The following is a 17279-nucleotide window of genomic DNA, read 5'->3' as shown; positions in this document are numbered from 1 at the left end:
AACTCTGATAACCCAAGGTCTGCAGTAGGGGTTATTTAACCCACCGTGGGTTATCATGTCATCTGTTCGGTGCCATGGATTATTTTATTCATATACAGAGTCGTGCAGCAAGAGCAGTTCAGATCGCTACCATCGCTCTATTTTTCATGGGAGTTCTCTGTGTAATGGAAACTCCCTGGCAGTTTGCTAGGATGGGGCAAAAAGTAAGCCTGTTTTTCCCTTATTCCACAATTGTGTCTGTTTCTCTTTTTTTTTCTTTTTCATTTTTGCACATTTGTGAATTTGCGCATTTTCATAATTGCGGTATTGGGAACACATTAAAGCCTCTATGCCAGTAATGTCTGTGGAGAGAAATGCACAATTCCGCTTTAGTGAGAAAACTCTTTAGCAAAAGAACGCTGCAGCTGTGTATGAAGTTTGGTCCCGATCCTGCAAACCGCTACGGCTTTATAGCCACCACCCCCTTTTTGGTGCACATGGGATTTTTGCTCCTTTGTCATTTTATTTATTATTTATTACATTTATATCCCGCCTTTTTTCCTCCAAGGAACTCAAGGTGGCGTACATAATCCTCCTCCTCCTCCATTTTATCCTCACAACAACAACCCTGTGAGGTAGGTTGGGCTGAGAGTCTGTGACTGGCCCAAAGTCACCCACTGAGCTTCCATGGCCGAGTGGGGACTAGAACCCGGACCTCCCGACTCCCAGTCCAGCACTCTAGCCACTACACCATGCTGGCTCTGTCAGTGGGTGAAACAGCACCACTCTTCAGGCGGGAGGACTGCAATAGGACAGGGGGTGGGGGGATGACTCGGATTACACACAGTACCTTAATAAGCTAGTCACAATAGCTTATTAGCCTGCTCGTGTGGCAGGGCGTTGTGGTTTACTTAAAAAACAAGCTACTGTGTGTAGCTTATTAAGTCACCATGGCATAAAGTAACATCTGTACGCAGCCACTGACTCTCCTCTGGGCAGCCTATTAGAGCAACAGAATGCAGTCAAGGTGGGGTGGAATGACTAGGTTACCTGAAAAAAGGTTCAGATGGATCTGCTAGCAATAACCTTCATTACTAATGAACCATCCACCTAAATCTGCAAGATAAGGGAAGGATAAGGCTATCAGTGGCTTCTAGTCATGATGGCTACATATTACCTCCAGTATCAGAGGCATAGTGCCTCTGAATACCAATTGCTAAGGAACACAAGCAGGAGGATGCTATTGTGTTCCTCTCCACTTTGTATGTTTCCCGTAAATATCTGCTTGGCCACTGTAGGAACAAAGTGCTGGACTAGATAGGCCTTTGGTTTGATCCAGTACAACTTTGTATTCTGATGTTATGTTCTTGTGGATTTAAAACAGGCTCTGTCACCAGCCTGTATTCCTTTACTCTGCTCTTGTTGGCTTGCCTCCCAAGGCCTGAGAATTCAGAGGTACAAACATATAAGTGGAGCCTCCCAGTTAGAGATGTTTTGCAAAACCTTCAGTGACTAGAGGCTTGGACTCACCTTTCCTTCTCAGTCCCACACCTGAGAACTCTATTGCAAAGCTAGTGAGTGAGGGCAAGTGTCCCTTGGCTCAGAGGTCCTAAATATGTCAGTGAGATTCAGGTCCTGTATCCCTGATGCTACTGCTTCAGGGTTCTTCTTGTCTCAAAGTATGTATCTTGTTCCCTTTGCTCATATGTATACCTGTAGTATGACGGCATGGATGGCTATGTAGTGTACATGTAGTGGCTAGAGTGTTGGACTGGGAGCTGGGAGATCCGGGTTCTAGTCCCCACTCGGCCATGGAAGCTCACTGGGTGACTTTGGGTCAGTCACAGACTCTCAGCCCAGCCTACCTCACAGGGTTGTTGTCATGAGTATAAAATGGAGAGGAGGAGAATTATGTATGCTGCCTTGGGTTCCTTGCAAGAGGAAAAAAGGCGGGATATAAATGAAATAAATAAATAGTATTTTATACTGCTCCCTGGGTTGCTTTCAACAGTGTTTGCACTTGTAATACTTAATATGGAGTTGAACTGGAATGCACAGTGTGGCCAGTTAGTTTGTATGTAATTTTTTTCAGCTCTCTTCCAGAGCTTCTAGAAAAGAAGAGGCTCATAGATCTTCATACCAATGTGGCAACAGCTGTTCTGGAACATATAAAGGTCTGAAATTTTTACTTTAAAGCCTATGAATATTCTTTTATTAAATATACTAAAAGAGATGTTCAGCCATAAAATATTTCAAGTGTTAATTTTTAAAAGAATAAAAACCAAGAAATGCAACACAAACTGTGGAAGTATTACGTTCACCAGGTGCAGTGGGCCATTCTATTTAACTAGTTGTATTATGAAACTTCCAGGGTTTCTGTTGAGCCAGTAGGAGGACATGACAGAGCAGAGGGTCCAGGTAGGAGGGGAGGCAGCAGATTAGAGTGGTTATAATGAACAGCTGCTTGAGCTGGTTTCATCCTAAATGCATTGGCTTGTATCCAATTGGTGTTTGTCCACTACTGGAAAGCTCTTTGATCCATGCGATTCACGGTGCGTGAATTCTTCATGTAATTTCTTGTCAGTGTGTGGGATTAGAATAGAAAAGGAAAAGAGAAGTGGACAGTATAACATCAGTACGGGTAGAGATTGCAGTCCATAAAGAGAGGCAGTACTGTGTAAGTAAAGTAGTCCCACTTTCTGGCTGTGCAAATTTTAACCTGCTCACCATAGATTTTTGAGCTGTTTCCTCTAAGATTTTTGAAAGCCAAGAGTGTAAACTGTGAGCCAGTTGAAATCTCTCCTCAGCTACAGACTTGTTAGGCAAGTTTACTCTATGTCAGCTTCAATCTAGGGCTAAAAATGTGAGCATTTTAAAAAGTAAGGTAAGAGTTTTCAGGACTCCAGAGCAGCCTTCCCCAACCTGGTGTCCTCCAGATGTCACTGTCACTCCCATAATCCCCGAACTGGCTCTTATGCAAGTTGTAGTCCAGCACATTGGAGGGCACCAAGTTGGGGAAAGCTGCTCTGGATTGATACAGTAGTTCCATGATTCCACCATTCAAAGCACAATCAGCAACCACACCAAATTCTAGCCTCCCTGCTTTTCCACTCTTGTAGACAGTATAGCGACAATGTGGATAATATTCGTGCTGTACCAAAACCCTACCTGCCCTTTCGCAACCTCTTTGTTTCCCTGCAAAACAGTCATTTTTCTGCCTCTTTTGTTGGGATGTTGTGAATTTCGGAGACACTCCTCAGGGCGCAAGGCTTCAGTGTTTAACTTACTGGTGGCTATGGGGTTCATGTATGCTCTTTTACTGTTTTCTCCAGTTCTGTCCTTGCAGCCTCTCCAGCTGCTTGAGCTTGAGAGGAGTTGTTATTTTTCTTATTCTTGTTGTTAAGGGCACACACACTCCTCTGCCACCTCCTTACAGTAAGAGAAGCACCAAAGCCCTGTACCCTGAGATATTTCTCTAAAATTCTCACCCCTTCCCAGTTTTCGGGTGCAGGTTTTTTTCACCCCTCCCCCCCCCAGCAAATGGTAAAAAATGACAGAAATTGAAACAACTACAAAAAATGAATAAGAACCCTATTGCAAATTTTAATTAATCCAAAGATGATCTTAGCCTTGAACTGACGTCCTGCCAGATCATATTCTCATATTTTGAACAAAACAAAACAAAAAGCTTAGGCAGAAGGCCAAGCCAGTATATCATGTTGCTGTTAAGAGAGCAGTTATGAAAACAAAAATAACCAATAGTTTTTCCACTACTTTTTTAGAAAGAGCCTATTGGCTTTTGTGAATAACTTCACTGAGAATAACTGTGTACAAGCTAAATTCTGGAAATCAGCAGTCACACCAGCAGCCCAGTTTTCTGTAACCAAAAAACAATGTCATGGCTTAAGTTTGCCTTCTTGGTTACACCTAATTAGGGTGGTAGTTTTGGATTTTAGTTGAAAGCATTTAGTGATTTATACACTATTTACACTTTTTTCCCTCTGGACTTGATAACGATACCATTTTTCCTGCAGTTATTGGCATGGAACATTTTATGACAACTTTATTAGATAACTGAATAATAGTGCAGCATTTCCATTGAAACGATTACAGTGGGTAAACTTGAGTCATTACTTTATGCTTTATTTGTCACCTCCCTTTTCTGGGAAATGGCAGGCCAGCTACAGCAGCATTTTACATTGGACTTCTGTCAAAATCCAAAGCAGGATGTGGTTTGGAAATACTTGCATAGTTTACTGTCTTCCCCTTCCAAGGCACAGAAGTCAGATGTCCTTACTGACTTAGATGCTTTTGACACTGCAGAGGTAGAATAAATTATTAGCATGCTCTCCCTCTGTATCAAGATGGAAGATTCTTAGAGAAAAATAGAAAGGGAGATAACAATATAATATGACCCATCACAGTGAGCTGACAATCACTGCAGCCCACCATGGCTTATTTAAGCCACAAGCCACAGCAGGTTGTGGTGCATGCCAGTGGCTATTTTGAATATTCAATCACTAGCAGCGGTTGCCATATCATCCGCACCCAGGCAGCAGGGGTAATTGGAGGGGGAAACAACCCTCAAATAACCCTACAACAGACCATGGGTTATTTGAGGGTTGTTTCCCCCTCCAACAACTCCTTCCGCCCAGGTTCAAATGACACAGCAAAACATGACAACCCCCCACTGGGGGCTGAATATTCGAAATTACCAACAGCATGTGCTGCGACCCACCGTAGTTTAAATAAATAAGCCACGGTGGGCCGCAGTGATTGTGGAAAACTAGCCATTGAGGCACATGACCAGGATCTGGTTGTTGACAATTCAGTGTTCAGGATATGAATAGCAATTTTGTAGAGATCCATCACCAATGTCACTCCTAGTATCTGGTCTCCTGATTAGCTGTGCTAGTAGATACTGATTTTGTTTTACTTTAAAACAAAGCAAATGTAAAGCCCTTTAATATAAAGATTTTGGATTAGACTATGGGTGGTATCCGATGGGGCCGCTGCGATCCAGCCAGTCCCATTGTGCAAGCGGAACTCACCACTTACTCAATGGGGATTTAGCCTTTCATAAAGCAAGCCCTGAAATTAGCAGAAACGCTCATTTTCAAATCAGGGCAGGTTGGCAGAGTTCCGTAACGCAAGCTCGGCTGACCTGCCTCATTCTGGAAAAGAGTGTTTCCACTCATTTCTGGTTCCTGTCCCCAATTCATAAGCAGTGGGTCCTACTGGTGCTTTGGCATACTTCCAATGTCTTATTTTAAGTCTACATGAAGAGTGCAATCCTGCTTATGGGATATATATGCTTGCCAGCCAGCTCCAGACGCTCTTAGGTGAGGCAGATAACCTGGATTGATTTCAGTCGAGGTTCAGGCCGTGTTTTGACATGGAAACAGCCTTGGTCATCCTGCATGATGACCTATGTCAGAAGAGAGAGAGAGATGAAGGACCCTGCTGATTCTCCTTGATCCCTCAGTGGCTTTTGATACCACCGACCATGGCAGCCTTCTGGGCCAACTGCCTGAGATGGCCAGTGGTGCTGCTGGGGTACTGCACTACAGTGGGTTTGCCCCCACTTGGTCAGTCAGCTCCAGAAGGTGGTGCTTGGCGGATATTGCTAGGCCCCATGGATTCCCTAGCTTGGAGTTCTGCAAGGGTTAGTTTTGTGTCCCATGCTGTTTAAGATCTACATGAAACAGCTGAGTGGGGTCATCTAGAGTTTTGGAGTGCATTGCTACCAGTATGCTGATGAAACGCAGATCTGTTTCTCCTTTTCATTTTCGTCAGGTGAGGTTGTGGGTGTGCTAGATTGGTGTCTGGCTACAACAGTGGACTGGATGAGGACTAGTAAACTGAAACTCAATCCAGGCAAGACCAAGTTGCTGTTAATGGGTGGTTCTTCTAACCAGATGTGCTGTGTTCAGCCTATTCTGGATGGGGTTGCTCCACTGAAGGAGCAAATTCGTAGCTTAGGAGCCACTATTGTCACTTGAGGCTCTGGTGGCATGGAGTTCCTTCTACCAGCTTCTGCTATGCCCCCATCTGGACAGAAAAAACCTAGCTATACTCTGGTAACCCCCAGGTTAGATTACTGCAGTGCACTCTATATAGAGCTGCCTTTGAAAATGGTTCTAAAACTGCGGCTTGTGCAAAATGTGGGAGCCAGATTGATAGCAGGGGCCAGAAGGTCTGGGCATATAACACCTGATTCTGGCCCACTTGCACTGGCTTCATGTATGTTTCTGAGTCCAATTCAAGGTGCTGGTTTTAACCTACAAAGCCTTACACAATACCTGACGGAGCAGCTTTCCCAGTATGAACATACCTGTGCACTACGATCAACATCTGAGGCCATCCTCCAAGGGAGGTTTGAGGATGGCAACAAGGGGCCACCACTTTTCAGTGGTGGCCCCTTGACTGTGGAATGCTCACCCCCGTAAGGTCCACCTAGTGCCAGCATTGTCATCTTTTCAGTGCCAAGTTAAGACTTTCCTATATTCCCAGGCATTTGATGGCATGGATGTAGTGCAGTGGCTAGAGTGTTGGATTGGGAGTTGGGAGATCCAGGTTCTAGTCCCCACTCAGCCATGGAAGCTCACTGGGTGACTTTGGGCCAGTCACAGACTCTCAGCCCAGCCTACCTCACAGGGTTGTTGTTGTGAGGATAAAATGGAGAGAATTATGTATGCTGCCTTGGGTTGCTTAAGGAGGAAAAAAGGCAGGGTAGAAGTTAATTAATTAATTAATAATGACGGGCTTCTTAATTTAGAAGTTTTATCAGGTTGTTTTTTTTTACTTTTAAACTGGTTTACATTTTTGTTTGTTTTAATTTTTGTTGTAAGACACCTTGAGTCATTTCTGAGAAAGATGTGTAAGAAACTGAATTAATAATATGTGTTCGTGTATTTACAGACATACATGCACACGATTTGTGTCCCTGCACTCATGACAAGCTCTTTGATTTGGAGGCTTCTGTGAATGGAAAATAAGGGAGATGATTTTCACAAATCCTCCCCCATCTTCTTCAGCCCCCTCACCCGCAGGTCCAAAGGCTTCCCCAAACTTCTGGAGGACAAGGGGGAGTTGCAGGGGTCTGCAGAGGGAAGGGGGAATCAGCAAAAATTACATCCTCCACTGGATCAAAAAGCTGTCTGTGGAGAAGACAGAGTTGGATACAACCCATTTATCTTTTGACTTCAGTGTAACCTAGCAAGATTGATGGGGCACATAATTGTAGCTTAAAATGTACTAAGGCCAGTTTAAAGGGTCTTACTTTGTACAATACGTAATTTTTAGATTGTACCCTTTGTGGGAGTCATATTTTCAGTCCAGTTTACAGCTGCTTTCCACGTTGCCTTAGATCATTTTTGAAGGTGCAGCAAGGGGAACTCTGAGATTAATCACCAGTTTAGGGGTCCTGACAGTTTTTTGGCATATTTCAGTGTTTAGCAAAATTTCCCAAGATGGATTAACAGATATTTATTTGTAAAGCTTAGAAGAAATGAAATCTTGTTTTAGGTTAATTGTTTAAGCTATTAAGAGTTTGGCAACTCAAAAATGTAGCCAGAATTTAATAGATTCAAGAAAAATTATGGCTGTGCTTTCATTGGAAAGATTCTTGTACTGTTGTTCTGGGCACTCTTATGCATTTTTCTTTCCCACTGGTTTCAGTCTGACTTAAACATGAGCAGTGAGCACATGACTAGCCTCAGAGGGTACTGTTTCCTTATTTTAATCTGTGTGGTTCTGATTTCTGTTGACTTTTTTCATGGATTCATAATGATCTCCAAAAGTAATGGCACAGCTTCATGTCTTTATTTCATTTTCTACAACTTAATTTTAAGAAATAGAACAAGTTGTTTGAAAGAGTTGTATCTACTCTGTCCTCACAGAAAGATGCTAGAGTGGTTATAGAAATGTTCTATAGGAAGCTCTGTAACTTTCCTTTCCCATCAGAAAAGCACATGTTAAAAGCATCCATGATCTGACTGTTCCTTTCGAGGCAGTTCCAACAAGTGTCCTAAGTACTGACCTCCCTTTCCTGCTAAATAGATTAATTGCTTTGGGAGATGCAAAATAGTTTTACTACACACTAAATCCTTATTCACGCATTCCCGATCTATGTGTACTAAACATATGAGGAGGGAGAGTGTGCTAGTCCTGCCCCCTCTGTCATTTCCATCGCCCTCTACATATGGAGGATTACTTCTGAAAAGGAGAGGATCCTTTGTCCACGTGATTTTAAACAATGATTTTCCAGCGTTCGAAATCACATGGTGAACAGTATGGATAGAGGAGGTTCTCCTTTTCAGAAAGTTGCCCTCCACATGTAGAGACAGCACCCAACCAATTAAATCCCTCTTCATTTCTTCCCATGATGATGCCCAGGTTTTGGCAATGGCCAAGAGTGCATTTGCACAGCCGAAGATAGTACGCCACCTGTGCCATTCCTAGAGATGTCTGACCTGGCCTTAGTTACATCCCATTCGGACTGCTGGAATGCACTCTACATGGGGCTGCCTTTGAAAAGTGTTCAGAAACTTAAGCTGGTCCACAATATTGCACTCAGACTATTGACCGGAGCTGATTACAGAGAGCATGTGGATCCGTTGTTACACAAGCTTTATTGGCTACCAGTCTGTTTCTGGGCACAATTCAAAGTGCTGGTTATGATCAATAAAATCCATTATGGCTTAGGATCAGGCTACCTGAAAGACTGCAGTCTCCCAAATGGGCCTTCCTGAGTTTTAAGATCTTCAAGGGAGGCCCTTCACTTCATTGGAAGCACATCTGGTAGGGACATGAGAGACAGCCTTCTCGGTGGCCATTCCCAGGTTCTGGAACTCCCTGCCAAGGGAGGCTAGGTTGGCTCCTTCTCTGCTGGCCTTCAGCTGACAGGAAACAATATTTTTGTTCAGGCAGGCCTTTGGCATGTAAGCTGATCTGTTGGTGAACAGTTGAAAAAGTAGAATATCCTATGGTTATCTGCATGTTGGATCTCTTGATTCCTCCATGATGGGAAAAGCTGGGAGGGAAAGTACCAATTTGATCTTAATGCCTATTTCCAATCTTTCCCCCAAGATTATCCCAGGTGGGGGTGGGGCAAGGGGGGACAGCTGAACAGTACCCTAGTCTCATACTCATCACTTAAAACTTATTGGGCAGTATCCAACAGTACTGCCCAATAAGCTGCACTTACATGATTGACATAGCACTAGCATAAGGGACCACTCACACAACACTAATAGTGTAAGCTGGCATGATGGCTTTTCTGGGGAAACCCGTTGCGCCAGCTTACGCTATTCGTGTTGCACTAGAAGTCACTTATACTAGCAGCCCCATTGGATACTGCCCATTATTTTATATATAACATGTTTCAGTTAAGTGCCAGGAAAGCAGAATGTAGTGAAAGTAACTAATGACATACTGTTTATAAATTTGCTACAGTAGTAGTGATATTCTAACAACAAATTTGTTTGTGTTTAATTAAAAGACACGGAAACTAGACGTGTATTTTGAATATGAAGAAAAAATCATGAGCAAGTCCACATTGGATAAATCACTTTTGGATATGATCTCCGACCCTGATGGTAAGTGTAGAAATGGGATTTACTGTAAATTCCTTTCTGTTCATAAACATTCTGAGGATTGTTGTCATACATTCAAGCTCATCCATTCAAAGACTTCTGCCTGAGACCTTGGAAATCCACTGTCACTGCTGGAGTATCTGGGCTAGATAGACTTAAGGTCTGCAGAATATAATGTTTTCCAGAGATGTAATTAAAAATCCTCCCCATCCCTCCAAAAGTGCAACCAGTAATGTTCAGATAGAGGTATGTAAATTTACCTGCTTGTTGGAGCAACTGGGAGGAGTAACTATACCATGATACTATCAGTCCACTGATGAGAATAAACCTTCAATGTAAGCCAATGTTTATTTTCCCCCTCATAGTATTCACACTGCAGCAGTTCTGCCCCCGTTAAATTTATACAGCTATTATAGCGCTGTTGCAGGAGCATCACCAAGGTGAACGTTAGAATTGTTGCTCTGAAAGAGTAATGATTTGCACAAGTCCTTTAGTAGAGACAGCATATTTCTTCATTTTTATATAATGGAATCACATATGGATGTCAAGTTTGGCTTGCTCACTTTCTCCTAGTGACAAATTTCTGCTTCTATTAAATTTTATAGAGGAAGAATATTTCTTAAACCTGATTTTTAAGCCAAAATGAAACATTAAGTATCAGTATTTTCATGGAGCTATCACAAATATTACTTTAATAGGAAAACGAAGAAGTTCAACATCCCTGTAGCCTAAGATCTTTAAAAGAATAAAGTGGGGGACAAGATGCAGCTGGCTTAATTGCTCTGTATTTTAGCTGTGCCAGTTCTCTTTCTACTTGAGCTCAAAGTTAATCTGTTTTGTCTGTGACACTCAGAATTGCTTTCCCCACACAAGTGTGGTACCAAGAACTGGAGAATTTTGCTATTTGTTTTTAAAGATTAAAAACCACAAGGGCATCCTTCATTCAGACAAGCTGGAAAGTGAAATGAAATGGCAAAGAAAATAAAGAGTTGTAGCACCAGTGACTATGCAGCGAGCAATAAATCATCAAAGGACATGGTGTTATTACGATTTGGTTTCTTTGAGCTCTCCTTTGTTGAGGGAAATCATATTTTGAAAAGAAAGTGGAATTGAGAGACAGAAAGGGAGGTTCACCAAACTGTTTTCCAAGCTTTATGGACTATCCCAAAATGGTTGTGTTAAATATTTGGGGGGGGGGGGTTAAGGGTAGGCCTTTCCAACTTTTTCCATTGGCTTAATGTTAAAATATTGCTGTGAGATTCTCCCTTAATAGTATGTTTATTTTATTTTGGTGAACATTATTGAAAAGATCAAGTTACCATAACTGTGCCTTTCTGATCTTCCTGCCATAAAATAGACCAGCAGTCCCCAAACCTTTGGGGCCAGTGAGCACATTTGGAATTTTGAGAGAGTGCCATGGGTGCTTTCACAAAATGGCTACCATGGGGAGTTGCTTGCCCATTCATTAAATGGCTATCTTGATGGGCATGGCCAGTCACAAAACACTCATTTCCCCGAAGGCAAACTGGTGAGACTGAAAGAAAAGTAACTTGCCGAAGAACCTAATGCGTTACCAGAGGTGGGGGCTGAGCTCCAAAACACAAAACCACTCTTTTGAACCCAAATAAAGAAGGCGCAGGAGAGTGGCACTTTCCTTTGAAGCAAGCCAGTCTCCCAGTTTTTAACAAAAGTGTAATTTTTAAAAATAATCAGAAATAAAAATCAGGAGGATCAGGGAGCTTTGGTGGGGCCGAGAGAGGTGTCTGCGGGCACCACATTGGAGACCCCACTCATAGACCACTTTTGAACTGCATTATTGAGAACTGCTTCCAAAAGCAGTTTACCAGAGGATAGCAAGGTGCTACTACGTTTTCTTAAAGAAATCTAAAACCTTGTTGAGCTCATGAAACTAGTTCACACTGCTTTTATTCTTGGCTTATATTTTGATGAAAAGTTAAATATTGAGCATAGTTTTATTGTATATAGCCAAAGGCATTTACAACCTCTCCATTCACTTATTACATAAATAAACTAATCAAGAATTATAATATAATTAAAAATACATATTAGCCATAACTGCTACCCATGTACATCAATTCAGTTCAATAAATAACAGTATTTGTTTAAAAACATTTAATTTCTTAGCTTCAGTGGCAAACAATGCCATAGCTTACCTTTATGCAGAGAAACAGCATGTATTTATAACATGAGTAGTTTATTATTAACGTCTTCAAGATAGCATGCAACTTTTCCTGAAACTCCATCCTCCTCTCACACTATAGCTTGCCATACTTAGCCACGTTTCATGTATATTTTTTGTGGGCCTTTTGCTGCTCTGTATAAATATCTTTTGTTTCATGACTTTTCCTAAACTTTTTTCACTTGATATAACGATTCATAGTTTTATTGCATATGCTAAATAACTGAATTACATTTTATTATGTAGTATTATAGTTAACAAAAATAACTTCTTTAAAAGCAAAACATTTCTCTGCACAGCGGGAACTGCCGAAGACAAGATGCGACTCTTTCTTATCTATTACATAAGTTCTGTACAGTTGCCTTCAGAGGTATGTATTTTTGGTGAAACAAACATTTGCACCATTTCATGCCTAATTTACAGTTTTTCTAAATAAGTAAATGAATATGTGTAATAAATACCTGTTATATTTAGTCTGGATATTGTGTTCTTCCAAATCCACAACAGACTGTGCAAGTGACAATATAAAAACCCATAGGCTCAGTGTGGACATAACCATGATTACGAGATCAGAAACATGCTATGGATTCATGTGCTGTGCTCCTCCCCACACACATTTCCCCATCCCTTCCTTTTTTGGAGCTAACCATAGTAAACATTTGGTTACAGCTAACCGTGGTTAACATTAAGATTGTTGAACACAGTATAGTTAGCTCTGAAAAAGGAAGGGAGGGAGGATTAATGGAGGCAGGAAGGAGCCTTGAACAGATTGTAAATCTCCCAACTACGGTTAGGAGATCAAGAACATTGGTCTGCACCAAGTGACTGGGAGAATGGCAAGTTCTTCTCTTAGAATTTCAGACTACCAGTGCAGTCTCTGGATACAGACTCAGTGAAGGAGCTGCTTCTGCCATCCAGTAGGAATCTGTACCCATGTTGGGTTGGAGGCAATAATAGGAACCTACACTGCAGGGGATTCCTACCCAACTGTGGATCCCCCTCAAAATAATGTTCTGTCGTCTTCCTGGCCATATCCTGTGGCACTGGCTGGGATCAGAACGTAGGAAGCATGGACCTGGTTAAGGACTGCAGCTTCCTGGTCTGCTCTTAGAGTTTAAAAGTAGCCTTCAAAGCTGCCTTCTTTTTCTCAAGTACTGTGTGTACACAGTGGACAGTATCGAAGGCGACTTGAGTGCTAACATAAATTACGTTGTGTTAGCGTAAGAGATCTCTAGCACAACACCGATAGCATTAGCTGGCACAATGGGATTCTCCAGAAAACCCATTGTCCCAGCTAACGCTATTGGTGTTACGCTGAAGGTCCTTTATTCTAATGCAATGTGATTCACATTAGCACTCTTGTCATCTTGGATACTGCCCTTCCTTGTGATCACTTCTCTCTGGCCTCAACAGAAACAGGCAAACTCCAATCTATTAGGTGGAAAACTCTTGTCCAGGACGTGTCCTGCACTGAAAAGTAAAGGTAGGCAGTGATAGGAGTCTCAAGAAAATATTTTGTACCACTAAGGTTTTAGAGGTCAGCTTTCAAAGATTAGCTTTTAGCAGCGTAGTCCTAAGCATATTTACTTGAAAGTGAGTTCCATTTAGCTAATTGGAGCTTACTAAGTAAGCATGCTTAAGATTACAACTTCTATTATGTACATTAATGTAGAGTATGTTAAAGCTGAAGCAAGCTCCATAAGCAAGAATCATAAATGATAGTATTTACACATCTGAAAGGTCAAAAAATACGATGTTTAACAAAGAATAACATTCTCTGGTTAATCTTAGAAGAGCTGATTTAAGAGCATACTCTCAGTTTAGGTTTTGATTGATGTTTTCACTTGTAATCTTCCATTTTCAGAGCTTGGTTCCTTCACAAATTAAATCACAATCCAGTAGCTGTCTGACAAACAGCAGCCTTCTTTATTGGGATCAAAGTTCAGTACAGCAGTTTTCATTTCTAGCCAATTTTTAGTAAGCAACTGTTTTCCCACTCACAGACTGATTTCAAGTCATAGATCCAGGTTACTAAGGTCACATTTAATATAGCAAGCAAATAATATAAATATGGCAGATGCCAATTCATATTCCATTTCTGTAGATGCAATGCTGCAGATACACAGTCAGGGCCAGAAATATTGGAACAAGGATAACTGTTTTGGCAGTTAGCCCCTGTACACCACCACATTGAAGTTGAAAGGAAACACACCCAGATGGGAGCGAAGTCAGGACTTTCAGCTGTAATTCAAGGGGTGTGACAAAAGTGGGGCACTAACCATTCAGGAAGTACAGCCAGTGGCATACACCCCCCGCCCATCGTTGGGGCTCATAAGTAATGGAACGAATGGCTGACAAGCACCTGCATGGCCAGCTGTGGCCTGTTTCCTGGGCACCCCATGAACAATCAAGCAGATAAAAGGCTGGAGGTGGTTCTGAGTGTTACATTTGCATTTGGTAGCTGTTCACTGGAACTCCCAACATGAGGTCCAAAGAGGTGTCCATGCGAGTGAAGGAGGCCATCATTAGGCTGAGGAAACAAACCCATCAGAGAGATAGCAAAAACAGTGGGAGTGGCCAACACAACAGTTTGGAACATTCTGAAAAAGAGGGCATTAACTGACAAGCTCAGCAAAGCAAAAGGCCTGGAAGACCACGGAAGACAACTAAAGTGGATGACCGCAGAATTCTGCTCATGGTGAAGAGGAACCCTTTCACAACAACTAGCCAGGTCAAGAACACTCTTCCGGAGGTAGGCATGTCATTGTCAACATCTACAGTCAAGAGACGGCTTTATGAATGTAAATACAGAGGCTTCACAACAAGGTGCAAACCACTGGTAATGCTCAAGAACAGACAGGCCAGGTTAGCCTTTGCCAGAAAACACCTAAAAAAGTCTGCCCAGTTCTGGAATAAGATTCCTTGGACTGATGAAACCAAGATTAACTTGTACCAGAATGATGGGAACAGAAAAGTATGGAGAAGGAAAGGAACAGCTCATGATCCAAAGCATACCACATCGTCTGTCAAACATGGTGGAGGCAGTGTTATGGCATGGGCATATATGGCTGCCAATGGAACCGGGTCACTGGTGTTTATTGATGACCTGACTGCTGATAAAAGCAGCAGGATGAATTCTGAAGTGTATAGGGCTATACTTTCTGCTCAGCTTCAGCCGAATGCTGCCAAACTGATAGGACGCCACTTCATATTGCAGATGGATAATGGCCCAAAACATACAGCAAAAGCTACCCAAGAGTTTCTGAAGGCAAAGAAGTGGGATGTTCTTCAATGGCCAAGTCAGTCACCTGATCTCCACCCAATAGAGCATGCTTTTCACTTACTGAAGACAAGACTGAAGGCAGAAAGACCCACAAACAAGCAGCAGCTGAAGGCAGCTGCAGTAAAGGCCTGGCAAAGCATCTCGAGGGAGGAAACTCAGCATTTGGTCATGTCCATGGGTTCCAGACTTCAGGCAGTCATTGACTGCAAAGGATTTTCATCCAGGTATTAAAGGCGATCATTAAGTTTGAAATGATGTTTTTCCATTACTTATGAGCCACCAATGATAGGGGAGTGTGTATGCCACTGGCTGTACTTCCTGAATGGTTAGTGCCCCACTTTTGTCAAACCCCTTGAATTACAGCTGAAAGTCCTGACTTCGCTCCCATCTGGGTATGTTTCCTTTCAACTTCAATGTGGTGGTGTACAGAGGCCAACTGCCAAAACAGTTATCCTTGTTCCAGTATTTCTGGCCCAGACTGTAATCTTTAAAGGAGGCACCTGAAACTTTCATACTGTAAAACTGTTGAAAGTAAGTTTAGAATCAGCCCTTTTTGGTTTTCCAGCTTCTCTGACAGACCTGAAGCTAAACTCTTATTTATACAAAATGCTATAGAGGATTCAATCACTGCTAACCAAATTGGAGGTGTTTAAATGCGTTATCTCTAGTGAAAGGAAGGTACATTTAGTGGTGTCAGAAAGTTGATAGTATTCATTGTATTTTTTATTACAAAACATTTTTAAGGCACAATCCTATGCATGTTTAGACAGAAAACATTCCTATAACTCCCAGCATGCCCCAGCTAGCATGGTTGGCTGGGGCATGCTCAAGAGTTGTAGGACTTCTGTCTAAATATGCATAGGATTGTGCCCTTAAACATATAAATAGGTTCTCAAGTCAGCTTACAGGTATTTAAATGCAATAAATGAACTGGCAATAAATAGTAATTGAAGTGGTTGAAGATTATCTGTACAAAAAAGAAAATATCTAATAATAGATTATTATTCAGTAAAAGCTCTCTTAGCTATGGGCCCAAAAGATAATCTTCTGTCTGTTTTCTGTCTCTCTTATCTGTAGCCCAGATCCAAAGACTCTGGTAGGCTTTGTAGATTTTGCTAGTTCCATATGTACAAGGAGGCTTTGGATTTACATTTGTTAAATAGCAACCTTTCAAGTCCTGTCATGAGCTGCTTTTGAAATGGTTGTGATACAGCATGTGATATGCATTGAGCCTGCTGTATGAAAGAAGTACTGTATACAATTGCGCTGTATGGGGGGCAGTGTAACTCATTGAATCCTGAGCTATATGAGAGAGATTTTCTGAGGCATATTTCTTAGGGCTTCTTCATGTTAAAAAAAATTCTGCACATAGAAAAGTAACTTGTCAGAGAAGGGATCCAGCTTTGCTTCCTTCCCAACGTGCTACTTTTTAACTTGCAGACAGGCTTTTTCATCACTTTGTGTATTTTCATCACTTTGTGTCATAGAAAACTATTATAGAATTCTTATAAATATATAGAGGTTCATCTCAAAAGAGCTATACTAAATGATTTCTCTGTGCATATAGATCAGCCCTCATCCCCTTAATTTGAATTCATAGAGAATACCATGCATTAATTCTGTATGTAATGAACCACAACCCTTAAGATTTTTTAAAAACCTGTTAAAGCAGTCTTTGTTTTGTAGGCATATATATTGGTTAATGTTTTTGGATTCTCAGACATACTCCAAAGACTTTTCTCTAAAACTGCGGACATTGCAAGGTGACCGCATCAAAGTGAATGCTTTTGTTCATTTGTTTAAACACTCCTGTGTGTGTATTTTGTTTTCTAATGAAATGTTAATATGTCTACATATACATCTACATATACAGTTTTTTCATGCTCGCACTTGTTTAGAAGATGAGTATTTGCTTATTTTCTTTGCCCTAGAGTCAAAATATTAGATTTATTGTTAGTAAATTAAAATGGTGGCTTGCTGCTACTTTTAGAAGAGTTGTAACACATTTCAGATCTCTGGTTTGATTCCAGGCAGATTTGGAACAGTACAAAAAAGCACTGACAGATGCAGGATGTAACCTTAACCCCTTAACCTACATTAAACAATGGAAGTAAGTTCATTTTATTTCATAAAGCCAATGAAAGAGTATATTGCAAAAACTTAGATTTGAATTTGTCTTCGACGTCAATCCAGACCCCGCTTATCCTTGTGGACTGCACAC

At 41.5% G+C, this 17279-nt stretch overlaps 1 protein-coding gene across 1 annotated transcript in view; it reads left to right on the top strand.

Annotated features, from left to right (window-relative positions):
- SCFD1 (sec1 family domain containing 1) overlaps window positions 1-17279 on the top strand; it is a 61213-nt gene that overhangs the window by 29425 nt on the left and 14509 nt on the right. Inside the window, exons 14-17 of the mRNA XM_084844317.1 lie at window positions 2072-2153; window positions 9482-9578; window positions 12075-12145; window positions 17089-17168. Of these exons, the coding sequence (XP_084700443.1) occupies window positions 2072-2153; window positions 9482-9578; window positions 12075-12145; window positions 17089-17168 (330 nt within the window). The remainder of the gene's footprint in view (window positions 1-2071; window positions 2154-9481; window positions 9579-12074; window positions 12146-17088; window positions 17169-17279) is intronic.

Source organism: Heloderma suspectum, chromosome 1, assembly GCF_057233095.1.
Source record: "Heloderma suspectum isolate Gila_16-S chromosome 1, 16-S_ref, whole genome shotgun sequence".
Taxonomy (NCBI): Eukaryota; Metazoa; Chordata; class Lepidosauria; order Squamata; family Helodermatidae; genus Heloderma; species Heloderma suspectum.
The sequence above is the reverse complement of the archived record's forward strand: the minus strand, read 5'-3'. Positions and strand labels throughout refer to the sequence as shown.